Source organism: Neodiprion virginianus, chromosome 4 (genome assembly GCF_021901495.1).
Source record: "Neodiprion virginianus isolate iyNeoVirg1 chromosome 4, iyNeoVirg1.1, whole genome shotgun sequence".
Lineage (NCBI taxonomy): Eukaryota > Metazoa > Arthropoda > Insecta > Hymenoptera > Diprionidae > Neodiprion > Neodiprion virginianus.
Genome location: NC_060880.1, coordinates 13498643 through 13520403, shown reverse-complemented (window position 1 = coordinate 13520403; position 21761 = coordinate 13498643). Strand labels below are relative to the sequence as shown.

At 39.7% G+C, this 21761-nt stretch overlaps 1 protein-coding gene across 1 annotated transcript; it reads left to right on the top strand.

Annotated features, from left to right (window-relative positions):
- Window positions 1-14469: 14469 nt before the first annotated feature.
- Window positions 14470-15986, top strand: LOC124302829 (uncharacterized). Its single transcript, XM_046759396.1, has 2 exons — window positions 14470-14559; window positions 14667-15986. Exon 2 carries the CDS (start codon window positions 14679-14681, stop codon window positions 15984-15986), a length of 1308 nt encoding a protein of 435 aa, XP_046615352.1. The 5' UTR covers window positions 14470-14559; window positions 14667-14678.
- Window positions 15987-21761: the final 5775 nt, after the last annotated feature.

The window sequence follows — 21761 nt, the reverse complement described above, 5'->3', positions numbered from 1 at the left end:
TAATTACGATATTGTTACTGGCTGAAGCGTTAACATAGATGGCGCCACCAGTACTTTTGCTCGATTTTACCGACAGACAGTTTGACAATTAAATTTTTTTGCGTTGTCAGATGAGTAGCCATTTTGATTTTTTGCCGTTGGATGAGCGGACACTTCAAATTTTTATCATTAGATGGCTGGCATTTTTTACCGACAGTTGGTGTTACAGGGTGTTGGCGCAGGTTTGTCGCATGTGGCGCCGCACCGCATTATCGATCAATCGATATTCCACCGATCGACTCTGCGCTGTTTCCAATGTTCGCTGCAAGATGGGAACTTTTTTTTCATTGTGTGGTTGGGTGAAATAGAACCTCTCAAAAAATAACGGTTGGATGGTTTGAATAGTTAGTAAAAAAAAATTTCTCACGAAATTCAGGTCGAGACCTGCGGAATAGGGGATTTTTATTAGGTGGAGATGGTAGTGGGGGGGGGGGGGGGGGGAGAGGTGAAATAAAATGCTTCAAAATAGCGGTTGAATGCTTTGAATATATCGTGAAATTTTTTTTCTCACGCAATACCAGATGGTATTGTCAATAAACCAGTCTGGGACAAGAGGGGTGGGTCCATAAAAATTCTACCTACGAAATGCTTGTTGAGACTTGTCCGATGGAAAATTGTAGTGGGGATGGGTGGTATATAAAACGTGAGCCTCATCCGATAGTAACTTTGATCTCATCGTCTCTTCGCGTCAGGAACTGTTCGGACTTGTGAAAAAAAGAAACTCTGATTGAAACGCAATGGATCTGACAAAAATTAACCACGTCAGCCACCTGGAGAATCTGCCGACCAAGAAGATGTCGGAACTCGAAATTGGGGAGGTGTATGACGTCACTGGGTTACGACTGGTCAAAAAAAAATTTGGGGTACGCGTTCTGGAGACGATCGAGGGAGAATACAACGTCTTTTTACCACCGAGAATTGCGAGGGTTCTACAAGAAGATTGTGATCAGCTGGCTGAAATGAGTAACATGGCTAGGGAAAATCGTCTGCAAATAAAATACCATGGTGGGGAGTTCAACAAGTTTGAATTTTCATGCAGATATGTACCGATGAAAATGGACGACAAGATTGCCAGTTGCCTCAAATGCCTCCTACATTATACACCAGGACCCGATGGCGATATAGTGGATGGGCCAAATCCTCTAGTAAAAGACTGTCTGAAATGCAACCGTCTGTCTAAAAAATTCCCGCAATATGTACAAAAATACCAGTAGAATTCATTACAATTATATTATAGTTTACACATAGAATTAAAATGGAATATTCAATAAAATTATTTACCTACCAAGGTTTTCGGCAAAGTATCGAATAGTTAAATGTGTGTCTCGTGACACTCAAAATCGTCCTCACGCATGCACGCATCAAAGATAATAGGTAAAGAAACAGTTATGAATTAATCAGAAAAAGTATAACGAAATAGTAATGCTCAATAGCTAAGATAAGAATTGACAATTTAACAGAACACGCTGCTATACAGCGATATTAGATATTTAGGTATTCTAGAAGAGAGAGATAGTAAAATAAAGCAATAGTCACTAACAATGCGTAAGTAAGAGTCAACCAGTCGCGAAGTTACTTGCAATGAGAAATAGAAAGTGATAAGATAAGGAATAGTAGAAAATAAGGTACGAGCCCAGGTGGCTCACGCAGACCGACTGCGAGAGAGAGAGAGAGAGAGAGAGAGAGAGAGAGAGAGAGAGAGAGAGAGAGAGAGAGAGATAAAGATACGATATATTGCAAGTAATTTCGTGGCTTCACAAAATAGAAAAGGAACCTCACTTACGTAAAAAGAAGATAGAACAGGCACCGAAGATGCGGTAATAAAGCGAGAACTGAATCTATGGATAGCGATAATAATTCTGGGTACTACGAGAGCACGTCTTGATTAATGGAAAACTGAACGTAGAGTGTCGAGACGAGCGATGATCCTGATTTTCGTCGTGCTGCTGTCACGTGATTCTTCCTCAAATTTGCGTTATTCTAATTGGGCCAGCAGGTCGCGTAGGTCTGTTCCACAGGTAAGCGGCGATAATCCCTCGCCGCTTGTTTTTCTTCTTTCTCGACGACAGGTATCGAGGTATCGGGACGTCGGAAGGTGGTCGGAGATGTTTACCCTCAGCTGTGCTGCATCGTTGGTGAGAGGGGAGGTCGTACCGCTCATGTGTTGCGATATCGAGGTAAGTAGTGTATACATGAGAGTTCTAATCCAAAGATGGCGGCGTTCCCCCCTAGTCCCCCCCAACCCGCGGCGCTACACCCCCCACCCTCCCCCCAATCCGTGGCGCTACCCCCCCACCCCCCACCCCCCAATCCGCGGTGCTACCCCCCCCCCCCCCCCAAATCCGCAGCGCCACCCCTCCCAATCCGCGGCACTACCCCCCCCCCCCCCCGCCGTTGATCATTTTCGCGGTTTGCCACAAGATGGCTATTTTCATAGGATTTGACACACACACACACAACATAATTCCTGTCAAGACTTGTTTGGCGCCGGAAAGCCGCACATAAATCGGATAGGGTAAAATTCCCGCTAGATCTATTGAAAAAATTCCAGGAAATGACCCCTGAAGGAAGGTTTAAAATGGCGTTTGGAATGCTTTTAACAATTTTTTTATTTAACATCAATTACATTTAGTTTTCTTATTCTATTCTAAATTATCTTATTCTCAATTTGGCGAGTAAAATTATACATATTATTTTCAATATCCATATTAATTAAGCATATTATTACTCCAAAATTGACTTATACCAATTTTTTTACAGTACCACTAATCGGATTATATTCAACAATGCGGTCATGCAAGATCATGCAGTAGGCGGAAGTGTGTGGTGGGAACGTAATGCTTGAGTCAAATTCCAATCGAATGTCCACAGGTCCAGTTTTCAATGTTTCGTTCTGCTTGGAGCAATCGATGACGATAAGGGGAGCTTGGTTTATAAATTCACGCTTCTATAGCAAAGGCTCAGCTTCTTTGTTATAGTAGGTCATTTGAAACCGAACATACATATCATAGAGAATGGCGTATTGATTATTGTATATATCAAGATTCATATTTCCGTAGGCATAGCACTGTGAGTTGAGGAAGAGTTTTACATCCCTGATCCGACAATGATCAAATACGCCAGCATTTTTCAGCGGCTCGTTTCTCCTTGCAGTTTGAAATCCTAGAACGACATATCTTGGCTTCTCAAGCTGCGTCGATGTCTTGACTGACCATATATGCCGCGTTGTTGATGGGAGCATCGGATACACGTATGTTTCCCAAGAACGAAAACTCATGGATATGGCCGGATCGTTGGCGAAGTAGTTGAGTAGCTGGATTTTTGGTTTATCTGCCAGTTTGATGTAGGGCAACAACCACTCGATTTTATTTAGGGTGATTTTAAAGTTTTCCGTCGCCGAGGTCTGAATAACGGCATTCAAATCAGTGTTGGAACGTAGGTGAGAATTAACTCATGTTTAGTATTGACGATAACTCGACGATAATCTTCGGCGAAGCCTAGCACATAATTTAACGGTAAAACAACATCGAAATTTCCAGCGGCATCGGTTAGTTCCTTATCCCCACTCAACCACCCGGTATTCTCCAGACTATATTGCTGGCCTGGAGTGAATGATACGTAACCCGTCATAGTGCTGGTGATGCCAACATTTTTATTCCGATCAATCTCTACACCGTTCAACTCATAGCGAACTTCCTCAAACAAATGACAAATAGCCATATTGATCAATTTCGTTACCGTCACCGCAGCCACACCATCATCCTTTGTGATTTTTCCATGAATGTGTACAGAGCTTTTACTGGGCAGTAGACACAAGTCTTGATGTTGAACAACAATATGGATTTCATCGTTGTTCTGGAAGGTGGATGATGCAAACGGCTGATGAGCATGAATCTCAGAGTGCGCGATCGATTCGTCGAATACCACAGGCTTCTGTATTCTCATTATTTCTTCCATGGTAACACACACAGGATGCAGCGAACACGAATTCTTATTTTCGAAAATTTCCACGTAATCGAAGACCCAGGCTCTGGAGAAACCGAACGTTCAGAGGTGTCAGTCTCGTAGGCGGTGTAAACGTTGTCAGAGGTGTCGGGCGTATGATGATTTTTGACCATGACGTTTGACTTTTATAACTTTTGCCCAACTTTCTCGTCTCAAACACGATTCCCATTATTTGAGTGATTTCACGTGTAAACGTACGGTAATCGTTTCGCCGCGAAAATTAATCAGCTCGTCGTCTTGATCGACTATTCTCAGCTGTAAATGATGTATCGACTGTACGGCGATTGGTAGATAAATGACGTTGGTAGGCACTTCAACAATCTTATGTCCCGATGAAACGGTTGGGAAAAATTCGTGAATCGTGTGAGCTCGATGCTCGTTTATATACGCCCCTGTGGTTATGCTACACTCAACGCGTAAAGTATTAACCTTCAGTATGGCTACGGGTAATTCAGATTTATGAGTAACGTTTCGTGATAGCTCAACCACCTTAAATCCCAATGTTAGCTTGAAACTATTATACTTTGTATATCTATATATGTATTCACATACACACACAGACACACACTACACTATACACTAGTATCTAATAAATCTGTGTTTCTGTGTAGCAAGCCTAACTAAGAGCACGTTTATTTATCTATCCCAATAATCCATGCAATCTATTTAATAATAGGTTATGGGCCTTATAATTTGTTTAAATTATTGATTGCACCGTTCGGATTTAACGAGATAAAAGTTTATTTTTGGTGGTTTCAGTGAATTCATAGTGGAAATTGGACAAAATAAATTCTAACCCCAAAACTGCTATAGTGTGGCTAAGTGCGCACGTGATCGTTGCTCTGAAAATTTTTCTAACCTTTGTGGTGTGTTAGTGCTGTGTTTTATACTATACAAACATTTTTCTCATTTATCTCATTTTTTGCGTTACAATATTAGTTAAAACGTCAAAAACTTTGTGCAGAGAGATATTGAGACAAGAGAATCAATATAGTGCTAGGTGTTAATATTGATCAAAACTAAAAGTAAATACCAGATCTAAGTGATGATGGCTGACGTACAGCTAGCTGGTATAATTAAACTACAATCGAAAGAACATTACTCAGACTGGTCCTTTGCAATGGAATATTATTTAAAAGACCAAGATCTGTGGGGTTGTATAGAAGATACTGAAAGCTATACACGTGATGAAAACAAAATGAATAAGGCGAAATCTAGAATCATCAGCTCAATACATGTGAAAAACTACTCTCATATTAAAAAGTGCTCCACTCCGAAGCAAATGTGGGACGAGCTGAAGAGTACATTCGATGGAGGTGGCCTAAATAGAAAAGTGGGTCTACTGAAAACGTTAGTAAGTACCAAACTTGATGATTACCCTAATACAGAAGATTACGTCAATAAAATATCTGACACAGTTCAGAAGTTGGAATCTCTTAAGATGAAATTGGATAGTGAACTGGTAGGTGCTCTGCTTCTGGCTGGCTTACCTGACAAGTATGATCCTATGGTGATGGGACTTGAAGGATCAGGTCAAAAGCTTACAGCAGAGACAGTTAAATCTATTATCCTTCAAGATGTGATAAAAGATGAGAAAAGTGCAACAGAAAATGCTTACGCAGCAAGGAATTTTAACAGAAAGAAGTTCAACAACAACAATAACAACTTCAACAAGAAGAATAACTACAAGAAGCAGTTCAATAACGACAAGTTCAATAACAATAGCAACAAGAATAGAAGATGCTTCAAATGCAACACCTATAGACACATAGCAAAAGACTGCAGAGTGAAAACAGAAACCAGCAACTTGGCAAAAGAAGATGACGATGAAGAAGCAGTCGCTATTGTATGGATGATTACAAATGAAAAGTGTAAGGAGTCAGATTGGTATCTGGACTCAGGCTGTACTCAACACATGACACCATTTCAGAGGTGTTTATCTGAATTTAACACAACAAAACCAAAGATGGTAAGGTTGGCTGATAATAGGTTAGTAGAATCCACTGGCCAAGGAGTTGCTAAAGTTAACCTATCAAACATGGACAAACCAGTGATTTTAAAGAACACACTACTCGTACCTAAACTACATGCAAACTTAGCCTCCGTACACAGACTAACCGTGACTGGATTTCGAGCAAGTTTTGATGACGAAAAATGTGATATTATAAATAAGAAGACTAATCAAATTGTTGCCACAGCAATCAAAGAAGGAAAGATGTGGAAGTTTATCAGAAAAGATGAAGAAACTGCAGCTCTAGCCAAAACTTCAAAAGTGCCAAACGCTATATGGCACAGAAGATTAGCCCATTTGAACACGCATGACATGCTAAAGTTAAACGAAATGGCCACTGGATGTAAAATTATTGGAATAGACCATCAGGCATGTGAAAGCTGTATCAAAGGTAAACAAACAAGATTGCCATTCCCAAAAGAAAGCCAAAAAGCAGAAGAATTACTTCAGATAGTGCATTCTGATATGTGTGGCCCAATGAATATTAGCTCATTAGGTGGAGCAAGGTATATACTCACCTTCACAGACGACATGAGCAGATTCACACACGTATATTTTTTAAAGGCAAAATCAGACTTACTGGAGTATTTACAAGATTATGTAAATTTGGCCGAGAATCAAACAAATAAGAAAATGAAAACTCTCAGATCTGACAATGCACTGGAATACAAGGACAAAAAAGTTCAAGACTTTCTCAAAAGGAAAGGCATAAGATGGGAATCATCATGCCCTTACACACCAGAGCAGAATGGAGTTGCTGAAAGGAAAAATAGAACCATCGTGGAAAAAGCAAGGACAATCTTATTAGAGTCAAATGCTCCAAAGTATCTATGGGCCGAGGCATCATATACAGCAAACTATCTGATCAATCGTTCACCTTCAAGAAGTATTCAATCAACGCCATTTGAAATTTACACAGGCAGAAAGCCAGACTTAAGTCACTTAAAAGTTTTTGGATGTACAGCAATGAAACATATACCAAAAGAACAGAGAAAGAAATGGGATGAAAAATCAAGTAAAAGAATGTTTATTGGTTATAGTGAAACTCAGAAAGGCTACAGGTTGTTTGATCACAACACAAAGAAGATTACCGTTAACAGGGACGTAATTTTCATAGAAGAGGAAATGTTGTTCAAACCAAAGGAAGCTCCAGCGGTTACTTTACCTGAAAAAGAAGAAAAAGAAGAAGAATTTGTATACTTACCACTTGAAAAGTGCCTAGAAAAAATAAATTTAAATCAAGAAATAGAAGAAGAAAGAGACTCAACAGGTATAGTGGACATGTCATTAGATGAAACAGTTGAAATTCATAGACAAGAAATGGACGATCAACAGCAAAATCAACTTGAAAATAGGCAAGCAGAAGAAGAAGAAGAAGTCAGAGAGCAAGTGATAACACAGACTCCGACCAGGCCTACGAGAAACAAGAATCCACCAGCAAAGTTTAAAGACTACGTCATGACTGCGAATGTCAAAACAAAAAGAAAAAGAGAAGAGGAAACAGAAAAGATAAAAGAGCCTAAAACTTGGCAAGAAGCTCTTAATTCAAAACTCAGAGATGAGTGGTACCAAGCAATGAAAGTTGAAATGGAAAGATTTAACGAAAATGAAGCTTTTACACTTGTAGAATTACCCAAAGATAGAAAACCGATTGACTTAAGATGGGTGTTCCAGATCAAGAGAGATGAAAATGGCAAAATAGTAAGACTCAGACCAAGACTCGTCGCCAAAGGATTCATGCAAACCATCAACATCGATTATTTCAAGACATTTGCACCAGTTGTACGCTACGCTACAATTAGATTTTTGGTGAGTCTAGCCATGAAGTATGATCTGGAGATTTATCATTTGGATGTGGATGCTGCATTCTTGAAAAGTTTACTAAAAGAAGAAATTTACGTCAATCAACCAGAACCATTTGTACAAAAAGGAAGTGAAGATAAAGTATTAAAGTTGAACAAAGCAATATATGGACTCAAACAAGGATCAAAAGCGTGGCACGAGACGTTTACACAAATACTAGTAGAGATTCTCCAATCTCATGGTCAACAAAAAAGCAGAAGACAATTGCAGCCTCTACTTGTGAAGCCGAATATCAAGCTTTATCCGCTGCCTGCTCAGAAGCTAAGTGGTTGAAACAATTAATCATGGAGTTTGATCCAGAAGTAGCTTCTAAACCAATAATTATAAAAGTAGATAACAACAGTGCAATAAATCTAGCTGAGAATGAAAGCTACAAAAGGAAAGTCAAGCATATCGACATCAAACACCACTTCATAAGGGATATGTGGAAAAACAACATCATTGAAATTGAACATGTATCAAGTACGAAGATGGTAGCTGATTATCTGACGAAGCCGCTGAAGAAAGAAAAACATCTATTCTGCCTCAACAACTCAGGATTAGAAGAAACAAGTGATAATTAATTATAAGACTTTTTCTATTATCACAACAAACTAAAATTGTTTACAAAAATGTTATTTAGTTTTTTCTCATTACATTTCTTATTTTTTTATTTTGTTATTAATAGTTTAGAGGGAGTGTTAGCTTGAAACTATTATACTTTGTATATCTATATATGTATTCACATACACACACAGACACACACTACACTATACACTAGTATCTAATAAATCTGTGTTTCTGTGTAGCAAGCCTAACTAAGAGCACGTTTATTTATCTATCCCAATAATCCATGCAATCTATTTAATAATACCCAATAATCGGCCGATCGAATCTTTGGGCTTAAAGTCTACCACATGATTGCATGTGACTTTACTGTTCAGCTCGTTGATGTTAGTTATCAGACTAAGGGTGATGTCGAAGGGTAGCTCCTTACGCAGAAAATTTTCAATATCCTCAATTTCATAGCTTCCCATGGGTATCGCGATGCTCTCTCTGCTGTTGTCCGCTCATTTCAGGTAAAATTTATTACACCTCTCATGAATATTGGGTATTGAATTGAATGTCAGGAACTCGACGAGTCCGAGAACATGGTTCTTCTCTGGTGATAACTCGATTGGGGGGAAATATTGAGCCTCCAGCACGGAGGATGTGCCCGACAGTATTAACGTCAACGATTCTGGCATGACTAATGCTTGCTCAAGTAACACTTGTCTTTTTATAGTTGTTCGCTGAGAATCTTGAGGCACTAGTGGCCGCAAATCACAGTATCATATTCTTGATAACTCTTATGATTGTATTCAACGCTACCAACACCGAGATACCTCATCAAGTCCTTAGGCGGTTTCAAATCACCGAAACTATCGAAATACACAACATAGTTACCATTTTTCTTGTACGCAACCCAATGTGGCCCTAGACCGTTTTTATCATCAAGATTAATAATTGCGGATTCTCGCATTTTTGGTCCTGATTTCGGCAGATCATTCCACATGAAAACACCACGAAAATGCGGAATTTTCATATTTTTAGCATAGTTGCGTAAATCTATGTTGGTGAGAGCTCGGTGTGGCAGCTTTACTAGTTTTTTGCCGGACGTAAGTATAGGCCCATTCCGCTGCGGTAGGGTCGCAGGTATAATCCCTTGCCCAAAGCAATCGCCTCCATTGTTGTATTGTGCCGTTTGGCCTCGTTCATCTGATGTTTGTTGACACTAGCTTCGTTGACAGCTTTAGCTATACCTGCAGCACCGCCCGCAAGAGCCCCAGTAGCGCTTAGACTGGCCAGAATTGGAATGAGAAACGGCAGGATGCCGCCAATTTTATCAGGCACATGTATAACGCGAGGCATACGAATATTCTTCCCAGTCCCACGCGCAGCCGCACGAGCACCCGCCAACGCCGACTCGACGGCTTTATAACCCGGTCGCATGGGGACCTTTGCTGCTGTGATGATAGATTTAAGATTCACAGTTCTCTTCCGCTGTTTACTCTTCCCGCCAGTTCTAGATTTCTTCTTCGCAGCCGCTCCAAGTTTCAACCGCTTCGCAGCTAAGCCCATTCCGAGTTTAGATTTAGCTTTCATGGTGTTGGTGACTCCCCAGGCTACAGCCTTTTCACCCACACTAGCGTCCTTGGCCAAGACGCGATTCCACGCCTTCTCAGCGAGCGCTTTGTCGGCAAGATTTCTTGCTGCGATATCGCGATTCTTTGCGTATGCAATGTCGTGGTCTTTACACGCGGCATCCAGCGGATTGATCCCCGAATCTCCACGAGCCAACCTCTTGGCCAATTTCGTTTCAGGTCCGCAGTACTGATACCCTGGCACATGCAATTCAACTGGGAGATAATTGATGATTTTATTTAACAAACCACCACCGCGTTTCTTCCGTGTGCACATCCTCATAGTCGGGCAACAAGAAGCATCATGAGATTTCAAGATCAGCCTAATAAACTACCTATCGTAAATTTCGATAAAATGGTTCGACGTGGTAAGAGGAAGATAGGAAAACGACATGGAAAACTGCTGCCAAATACCGTGAGAGCAATTTTTTGCGGGCCATCCAATTGCGGTAAAACTAACGCTCTTCTCGCACTCATCACCCACGGCAATGGATTGCGATTCGAAAATGTCTACGTCTATTCGAAATCTCTCATCCAGCCAAAGTATCAATTTTTGTAAAAGTTACTGGAACCCGTGCAGGGAGTGGGTTATTTCCCGTTTCGCGAGAACGATGAGGTTGTAAAACCGGAAGATGCTCGCCCCAACTCTGTTATGATTTTCAACGATGTGGCTTTTGAAAAGCAGGATAATATCAGAGCATACTTCAGCATGGGCAGGCATTGCGATATCGATAGTTTTTATCTAATCGTAAGTCAAACGTACGCGCGCATTCCAAAACACCTAGTGCGTGACAATGCAAACTCATTGGTGCTATTTCGGCAGGATGATATGAATCTGAAACATATCTACAACGATCATGTAAACACGTACATGACGTATCAGCAATTTCAAGACTTGTGCTCGGCATGCTGGAATGATGACAATTACAGTTTTACCGTAATTGACAAGGATTGTGAAATCAATGGGGGGCGATATAGGAAGGGGTTTGACTGCTTTATAAGCATAAACTAACATAAACTTGCACAGTTTCGTTGCAACAATCGAGCCGGCAACATGGAGAGTGCCAAGATTCGTAAGCATAGCGATACGTTGAGTGAAATATCAAAAGCATCCGATGTCATACGGCGGAAGCATAAGATGCTCAAGTTGGACTAGGACACGACCGAACAGGTTATGGGAGAGGTATTAAAGCCTTCAGTAACACCGTTGCAAAAATTGGTTGATACCTCAAGACAGCAGCAGCAGCATATTAAACGTGAAATTAAAACGGAACTACCGGATGTGACAATGAAAAAAGAAGAAGAAAAAGATGACGAGAGTATCGGGGATGATGATGATGATGATGATGAGGAGGATGCGGATATGGATGAGGGGAATTTCATGGATGCAAATGATAAAACACTGAAGTTTGGTGAATTTTCTACTACAAGTACACCGGTGAAGAAAACAACGGATTCCACAGCACAATATTTGAAAATGTTCAGCTCAAGTAAAAAGAGGGATTTGGATACCACATACGGTGTACGAAAGTTGATAAACGGTATGATGATTGGTGATACACCGATCAATTCCACTGATAATCTGGTCAATATGGGGGATAAAATTTATGAGAGAACACCTGGATTACTTGAATTACTGTTTAAAAAATCACCCGATGCATCGGTTGTAAATGACGCGGACAAGAATGATTATATAAAAATTGTAACGACGACAAATGCGCATCGAAAACGTTACCAAGCCGATGGAAGCCTTCCAGATGATTTAAAAAGCGCAAAGTATAGAAATTTCATTGCACTACACGTTGGCTCGCCGAAAAAACCAGGTAAAGGCTTACCCGACTATAAGATTGCGCGAAAGGAGGGGCAAGATGTTGATTACGTCTACTGGGATGATGCAAATGAAATTGTAGATCGTCTCCGGCTGCTTATGGCGTCACAGGCTGCAGGCAATACCAGCCATTCCAACAAAATAGTCTCCATTATTGAGGAGTTGCGCGAGGCTGGAATCGTTTATTAGCGGCGTGTAAACATGAAATCATCATTTGTTCAGTGACCGTCCAGTGATGAGCATAGACATATTCGGACGACACTCGGAGCGTGGTGGTGGTAAAAAATTTATTCGAGGGCCTCCGGGTGTCGGATTCAAAACCACCAACGACAATCAGTAGGATATAGACGGCAAACGATTGTGTAATACCGCTGATCCGCAGATGGAAAACGATGCCGTTTCCCTAAAAGTTCTCAATACCGCTTTATGATCTATGGCTGTGGATATTGTGGATACTTTTCAATCAAATTTTGAGAGTTTCGTGCATAATCACAACGAAGAGTTGAAACAGCTACGCATAACTGACAAAATCATAGGAAACACGTTGAATCGCATCAAACTTATTGGGAAGCAAGCAACACCGACGCCGGGACAGACCAGCAGGGAATTAGTATCGATTGAGGAACCAGCGTGGTTGGACGGCAATTCGAAAAATTGATAGGTGAAGAGTTGGGAACAATGAAGACTGTAATAGCTGCCGAACTTCACAGGCAGGCTCGACGCAACTATCCGCGCTGAATCGTAGATGTACGCGGACTGGATGAGACCTGGCAAGCTGATCTCGTCGATATGACTGCATACAGCTCGTGCAACAAGAGATACAAATACCTACTAACAATCATCGATATATTTTCCAAGTACGCGTGGGCGGTGCCGATAAAGTCCAACAGTGGGAAAGATGTTGCTGCTGCCATGAAATCTGTACTGATCCAGAGTCGTATACCTACACATCTGCACATTGATCGAGGCAAAGAATTTTACAACAGCGAATTCAAAGCCCTCGTGAAGCATCACAATATCAACATGTATTCGACATTTAGCAACTTAAAGGCGTCGATATGCGAACGTTTCAATCGAACATTGAAGAATAAAATGTGGAAGCGGTTTACTCTTCAACGATCGTACGAGTGGATTAATGTTTTGAATGATTTAATGAAGTCCCACAACAACACCAAACATCGCACGATTCGGATGAAACCGGTGGATGTTAGCACGGAGAATGAAAAACAGCTGTATCGTAGCGTGTACAAGCCTCGGCAAATCAAACGAAGTGATCGAGCGCGGAAATTCAGTGTAGGCGATCGAGTTCGAATCAGCAAGTACAAGAATGTATTTGAAAAAGGCTATACACCCAACTGGACGACAGAAATATTCACCGTGAGTGAGGTGAAAAATACCAATCCACCCACCTACAAACTTACCGATTATCAAGATCATCTCATCGAGGGGGGCTTCTACGAGGAAGAGCTCGCCAAAGTGAAATATCCCGACGGCTACCTTGTGGAGAAAGTATTACGCAAACGGGGGAATCTGTTCCATGTGAAGTGGTTGGGTTTTGATAGTTCGCACAATAGTTGGATAAATAAAACAGACATGTAACACAATTTGTATGTATTTTCCGAAATACAATAAAAGATTTCGAATATACAAATATTTCCACATTTTATCTCCTTTGTACGCACATGTGCCATTCTTTGTACTACGAAAATAATAATAATAATAATAATAATGATAATAATAATGATAATATGCAATTTTGCCATACGATTATTACACATTTTATTTTTTGGAAAACTTTTTTTCATTTTCAGAAAACGTTTTTTCATTTTCTGAAAACTTTTTTCGTTTTCAGAAAACTTTTTTTCATTTTCTGAAAACTTTTTTTCATTTTCTGAAAACTTTTTTTCGTTTTCTGAAAATTTTTTTTCATTTTCTGAAAACTTTTCTCGTGGTAAACGAATAAATATTAATAATTGCTCGATATATTAATAATAATAAATAAATAATTGTTGAGTATATGAATTCACATTTTGAAACTTCAAATCCATTAAATATCGTATTGATCGTGAAACGTCTCCGCCCGATGGTGGATCGTTCGAGGCATCAAACATCAAATATTTACATCAATTGGGTATTTGCATGATTTTTATATTTCTTAACTTTTGATGTTTTTCGATTCTATAAATTTTTTTAGAATTTTAGACAAAAAAAAATATTTTGTTTTTGTTTATAAGTATTTAAATAATTTAATAAATAAAAAAAAGGCAATATTTAAATGAATAAGTAGCTCCATCTCGCGTATGTGACGTCACAATGCTGAATTTTTTTGAAATTTTTAGCGCCAAGTTCTCCTGTAAGCACGCCGTACGTGTAATCAGCTGTTGCTCTGTGTTGTGATTGATGAAAAGAACGTCTGATAGTGCTGTTTATTGTAAACTAAAGTTATTAAATTATTTAATATGTCATTAAAAAACGATTTTTGTTGGTGTATAGTACCAACTTGTAAAAATACTGGTAAATCTACCCCAAACAAAATTTTTATTAATGTTCCATCAAATGCTTCAAAGCGTAAAAATTGGTTGGATGCATGTGGAAATAAAACTTGTTATTCAGCATCAACTCGGCTTTATTGTTGTGAAGATCATTTTGACGTAAGTATTCATTAAAAATAAGCAAAATTGATTTTAAATAAAATTATAACCTAAAATTACACTTTTATTTTATTACGTAAATTAAAGATTGAATTTATTCATTTTAGCTAAAAGTGGATATGGACAATTGGCTGGAGTGGACAATGGTTGGTGGTAACAAGCGGATAAAAAATAATGTTGTGCCGCATAAATTTATTCATGAACCAAATCCCATAAACATAGATGATGCTCGTTCAATGGAAGTTCATCAACAAGGTTTTGAAAAACTTGATTTATCTATTGATAATTTAACACTAGACCAAAACTCTAGCAGTACAATGGATAATGTTAATCTAGAAGTGATTGAGTCACTCAATTGTATTGCTGAAGAACATTCTAATAATAATATATTCAATAATATGAATATCAACGATCATCAAGGATCTGAAATGATACCAGCATTCAATAATGTTTGTCATGATTATCTCGCTACTGGAAATGAAAAAATTAATGTTGCTGTTCAAGTTAAAATAAGGAGCTCATGCAGAAGTACGAAAGTTCAATGTAAACCTCAGACTAAAGATCGTGCAACGTCTCCAATTGAACTGTCATTTGAGAACAAAAATCTGCACAATTCTTGTTCTTTGCCAACGAACAATCGTCAACTGACAAATCTATCGCCTAACATCTCAAATTTATCACCTAACACAACAGTGAGTTCATTTCCCACTTCTTCATCAGATAATTTTTTATCCACACATGCAAGTACTGAAAATGAATGGAAAAGTGCATTTCAACAAGAAGAATTTCAAAAATGTAACTCGAAGCAAACATTTGAGAGAATTCGATTATCGCCTCGTAAATATATCGGAATCCCGAGTGACTGTATGGATCTTATTGATATTTTACGTACTGCTAACTTAACTGACGTTGATGTATTTATCACGTTAAAAAAAATACGATTAAATGAAAGTTTTGCTATTTTAGCTGATGATTTTGGAATGTACACTTCTAATATAAGTCGCATATTTACAAAGACTTTACCAATCATGGCAAAATATTTAAAAGACTTTATTATTTGGCCTTCATCAGCAAGAATCAAACGTCAGTTGCCAATAAGCTTTCGAAGTCGTTATGCTGCAGTAGAATCAATAATTGATTGTTTAGAAATTGAAATAGAAAAGCCAACAGATCCTGTAAAACAATCATCGACTTGGTCTGAATACAAAAAGTGTAATACGGTTAAATATTTAGTTTCTTGTACTCCTGATGGAATAGTTAATTTTATTTCACCTGGATTCGGTGGTAGAACATCGGATGCTGAAATCGTCTCTCAATCTGGATATTTGGATTGTTTGAAACCAGATGCTGCTGTACTAGCTGATAGAGGCTTTAAACACATTGAAAACTTGGTGATTGCTAAAAACTGTACGTTAATTGTTAATTAAACGTAAAAGACTTACTTAAAATTTTTTTAGCGCTAGAAAATATTGTACATTACTCTTTGTGGATTCAAATAAACGCGCCAGTAGGAGCACAATAATGTCAAACCAATCACATTCCGTTTTATGTCACGTGACTTTTATGTGATTTAGGACCACTTTTATTTATTAAATTATTTAAATACTTATAAACAAAAACGAAATATTTTTTTTTCAAAAATTCTAAAAAAATTTATAGAATCGAAAAACATCAAAAGTTAAGAAATATAAAAATCATGCAAATACCCAATTCTATGTCCACAGTTTATCCTATAGCTATTGGGGGGCTGGGACAAACCCCCAAGGTACGGTGTCGGTCTGTCCAGGTATCAATTTCCGCTTGTCATCCTGCGAACTCAGAGCCAATTTTTTTTGTACGATCGTGCTTACTTCGTGTTTTTTGCTGTGTATCAAACACTGTGGAAGAGTCAACTCTTGGTAAGCCGTCAGACAGCGCTTAAAATCATCAAACGTGATGCTATTTATCGATGAATTTCTTACACCCTTGGCACGCTTACTCACTTTTACGCCACTGTCATATTTTTCCCCATCCTCACCCATCGTAGTAAATGTGTACAGCTTTGCTCGCAGTCCCACAAACTCTGTCATAATTTTACCATTATTTTCATCCTTCATTAGTCCTAGTTTGTTTTTGTTTTTGAGGGGAATACCATACACATTGTCGGGCGGATAGTCAGAGGTATCTACATCACGTTTGATGATATCGTACATATTGGGCACATTGAATTGATAAATAAGGCTGTCTGTGTCGGTATACATCAATTTAGCTTGTTTATTCGAAAAGTTGGTTTTAATATAATTATAGTGGAAATCGTAGAGAAAGATTTTTGACAGATCTAGAATTGATGCGCCGACGTAAATAGGTTTGGCGAAGTGAACTTTGACAGGATTCATTTCAATGATAACCATATCAGTGCCAAATATGGTGCAGCTGTGAAAGTTTGCTCGGACAATAAGCGTTCTCGCACCACCTCTTCCCTCCCATTTTGTGACCAATTTGACATCTTTATGATTTCGCACATTCTCCATAGTTTTGCCGAACACAGCGTTATTCATGAGTTTGTAAAAGTTTTTCTCAAATTCATTCCTAGACCGCTGACGCATGTCTGTATTGAGCGTGATGTAAGGCTCGAGCCATGGAGATTGTGCAAGCGTTAAAACTCTGTGCACTTTCGTTACTTTTAATCCTAAACTCAAACACTGTTTCAAATTTCTATAGTGCAATATATACTTTGTTTTGGGGTGAAGGGTGGTCGCGAGTTTGGCATTTTTACTACCTGGAGGAGTAAAATGTTCGGGTCCAAGAGGTAAGTCTTTGTGATCGTCGTGGAGTTCTACAGGGTAGTCCAAATCTGCCTCCAGAAAGTAATCGATCGGCGAATCGTCCGGATGGTTCGTCATATCGATGTGCTGATACTCCCACTCGAACGAACCGATTGGTATGTGCATGCTCATAGCTGCACCGTACAGATTATTCACGTCAAAATACGTGAGATACGATTCCGCTTTGTTTGAATCAAAATCTTTTCCCATGAATCTATTATTGGATCTAGCGTGTCGATTACAACATTGTGCTACGCCGCCTCAAATGGCTCTTTCAATAAATAACACCATTTCAGGGTTGTCTAAAAGTTGCAAATTTACATTAGTATGCTTGAGCATCGCGTCAAAAGAAAGTCCCGGTGCAGTGTAGTAGTACAACGGAATCTAAATCGTATGTTTTGAAGCAGCTAGCGCGGAAATTTTCGAAAATTTCGGCAAGCAAAAGAACATCGGTCTTTAAATATAAATCTGAATAGCCCCCCAATGACTCTAAATGGAATTCCCCCCAAACAGTTTTCGCGTGCTCGTAATCGGCATCCCTAATATTTCAGTTGGTGAGATGAGAGTAGAAATGCGCCTTTGCAGGTAATCGCGTTTCATCGAGTTTCCTCCAACAATCGATGTATTCATAGGGAAAAACGCCTTTGCGGGTCATCAAACTGAACTGAGTCGGGTTATTATAAAATTTACGTGTTATGCGTTTATCGGTATCGGTCAAATATGTGGAAAGTTTATCGATGCTGCTAGCCATAAATCGGAACGAATCGATGAATCTCAAGTGCATCATTGTTCCATCAATGCGTTTCGTGAAGGATATATATTTCTCCTTATTTATGGGTAGCAGTGTAATTTTACCGGGAAAAGTTGACGCGAGGGATTTTATTAAAAAGTGAGAATCGTAACCGGACAAATTGTGGAAAACTATTAGAATTGTGTGCGACTCTCTAAAATTCAAATTACACCGATTATGAGCAGGATCACGATATTTACCCGTGAAGTGACAGTGATCGTAACACTTTTTCTCCTCAGGGGTAAACAGTTTTTCACAAATATAACAATTCTTTGCGCGCATGTGACGATCGCGTTGCACTTGGGTAAGAGACTTCATCGGAATTATGTTTTTGATGCATGACTCTACTTGAATTGATAAATCTTTAAGCTGTTTCATAAACCAATCTATGTAATCGACACCGCGTTTACCGTGGAACTCCGATAAAGTCTCATCGTACGCGCAATGTACATAGTACGCTACACTGTGCGGGATATGCTTTTGAATTTCACAAGTCTTACGAGTTTCAAATTCATCCACAGGTTCAGGGATTAATATACATTCAAGATCGGCGTATACGACAAACGGAACGGTGCCTTTGTTTTGAAAATTGGAAAATGCTAAATCTTTACACTTGGGAAATTCCATGCGTACTTTATTTAGTATGATACCAATCTTGTCGATGATTGTCGTAGGCGTGTTTCACGCTAAAGTGGCACAAACAATTGTCACATAACAACAGCTGACCATTATGATCAGACAATTATATGCTCACCAATCGGGAAAGATCTTTAATCCAAGCAAAGTGGAATCTCGGTGCAAACTCACCAGTCATATCGACTTCCGGATTACTCTCAACCATTAGAAGATGGATCGTGTCAATGTTTACGCTATGCAAATTTTTACTCAAATAAATTGGCACGATGACGCTTTTATTCGATTTTGCATGATGCGAAAAAGTTTGAGATTCTATACTATATACATTGATGCGCAAATTATTCAATCTCTCAAGCTTTTCCACATCATGTAGAGTAGCAGGGAATTTGATACCTGTACAGTGCAACTCGGAAATATATCGATGATAACGGCTAGTCTTTTCAGTGTGAGTGTTGACTGGGTGGAGGGCTGCTGTAACGGACCAGAGAAGGCATCTTCCGTCCTCGTTCATCACGTTCACCACCGCTCTCTTCCGTTGATTGTCTTGGGGCAGCTCGATGAATGTTGAAGCTCCCGCGGCGAGAGGCTGGTAGCGATTGATATTTACAGCGATGTTGAGGATCTCAATCATACTCCAGCCAGAATCACGTTGCTCGAAATCTTCCACCTTTGATAGCAGATCACCCCGTGCACGTGAAAACCAGCCATTTATATCGCTCGATGGGAGAAGAATCGCCACGTTGGAGGTGTTGAAACTCTTAACTTCGGTGGAGATCTCTTCGTACTTGGCATTTTCGAATTTGCACGATAATATGAGGTTAACCTTCACATTTCCCTCCCCGCGCAGTACCAGCTCCAACTTCTCGATGACGACGCGCTGCACATTGTCCAGAAAGGCGTCCAAATTCTTATGATGGAGATATGTGACAACCACCGTTCTGATTCGGCTGGCAAAAGCACTATCCACATCGTCCCACTGTACACCCGCAGGAGTACCGATATTTCCACCCGTCACCACTGCGTGCTGCTGCAACTGCCTAATCTTCGTCGTGATCTTCTCAGCAAATTGTACGTCCCCTCCATCTGCTCCGCAAGTCCCATATACGCTTCGACGGTCATGACTTTAACGGTTATAGGTAACAATTGTATGTCAGAGAAATGAAAATTATAGGCTTTTGACTCGCACGTATTGTGTAAGACTGATGAGTCTGCATCGGATGCGTTGAGCTTAAATAGGCCGATAGATCGCAAGAATTTGAGTGTGACGGTGGGGGGTCCAAGCTCTGTACCACCCCCACCATTAAAGAACCAAAAATTTTTATGGTATACAGATCTGAGCCTGCACACAGCAACCCCAATCAGCGTGGAACATGTGGTGGGAAAAATCGGTCAACGAAAAGCAGGTAGCGAACAGTGTTTGGCGTGAGAAAAATCTTGTCTTGCCTGCTCTTGACTGGCTGGTATATGCACATACAGTTTTTGGGTTTTATGAGTCGTTAATCAGCGTGGTATATGTGGTGGGAAAAATCGGTCAACGAAAAGCAGGTAGCGAACAGTGTTTGGCGAGAAAAAAAATTTGTCTCGTCGACTCTTGACCGGATGGTATGTTCACATGCAATTTTTGGGTTTTACGACTCTTTATAGCGAACAAGTCGGAGCCTGCACACCCCCAACCATATTAGCGTGGGGTATGCAACGAGAAAAAAATCGGCAAACGAAAAGCTGGTAGTACGCAGTGCTTGGCGTGAGAAAAATCTTGTCTTGCCAACCCTTGACCGGATGGTATTTGCACATGCAGTTTGATATGTGTATGGAAATAATTGTAGAAAAATGGGCGAATGAAACTATCGTAATAATTACAGGTGTCGAAAATAGCGATGATGATGATGATGATGATGATGATGATGATGATAATGTTAGCGAACAGGATAACGATAATGATTTCATGGATTATTTTGAGGAATAAACCACGCTAAATTCACAATTATTGATTATATATTTTTCAAAAGTAAAAATTCATAACATTTACATTTTGTGTGACGAGAATGGGTGAAAGTTATAAAGATTGTGACGTGAATTTTTCCCGCTCTTCGGTCACTCGGAGAAAATGACCGAGAACTTACCTCGCGCACAATAAATCGGCGTCCACTATGTACCCTGGACCTAAAACAATACCGCGAAATTTGTTGGGCGCCTGGCGTGATAAACACGCCTCGAAATCGGTAATGCGAAATACCGCAACCATATACTCGATAGCTCAGTACCGCGGAGAGGGGAGGGGTAATTTTTGGGTAGAGAGAGATACAACACAAGTAAGCCAACGCGTGATTTGGCCAAAGCACGATAAAATTCCAATAATATATTTCTCGTCAGCGATAATACAAAAAAACAAATAAGAATAAAAATAGTAATACTGCTGCGAAAGTCGTTCTTCGCGATTCTAAATACAAATGCTTAACTTCAACCCAAAAGAAACAAGAAAGGGAGGAACAAGCAAAATAATATAAAGAAAAAAAAATGAATAACTCTAGGAGACCTCTACGGCCTACGTGCGCTAGTCGCCGTCTTAATAATACCCTAACTCGCAAAAACCAAAAACAAAATTTTGACTCGATGCGCTGCCCGCGATTGTCCTCTACTACGACGCTAATCTTCACTTAATCATAAACCGCTAGACAAAAACGTGATCGAGATCATAATCGACGCGCTAATCGCGATCGTGATTCAATCTAGGTGATGTCTTACTTCTACGGGCGCTAGTCGCCACCTTACTGATGCACAAGAATTCATAAAATAAACCAACAAGACGTGGCTCGACGCGCTAATCACGACCGAATTAATAACTCTAGGAAGCTTTTCTGATCGTGCGGGTGTGTAGCGTATTATGACGCATCCGAGCTCCAGTCGTAGTCACTATTTCCACAAAGTTCGCAACCCTTCCCGCTAAACCGAGCATCTACGCACAGTAACAC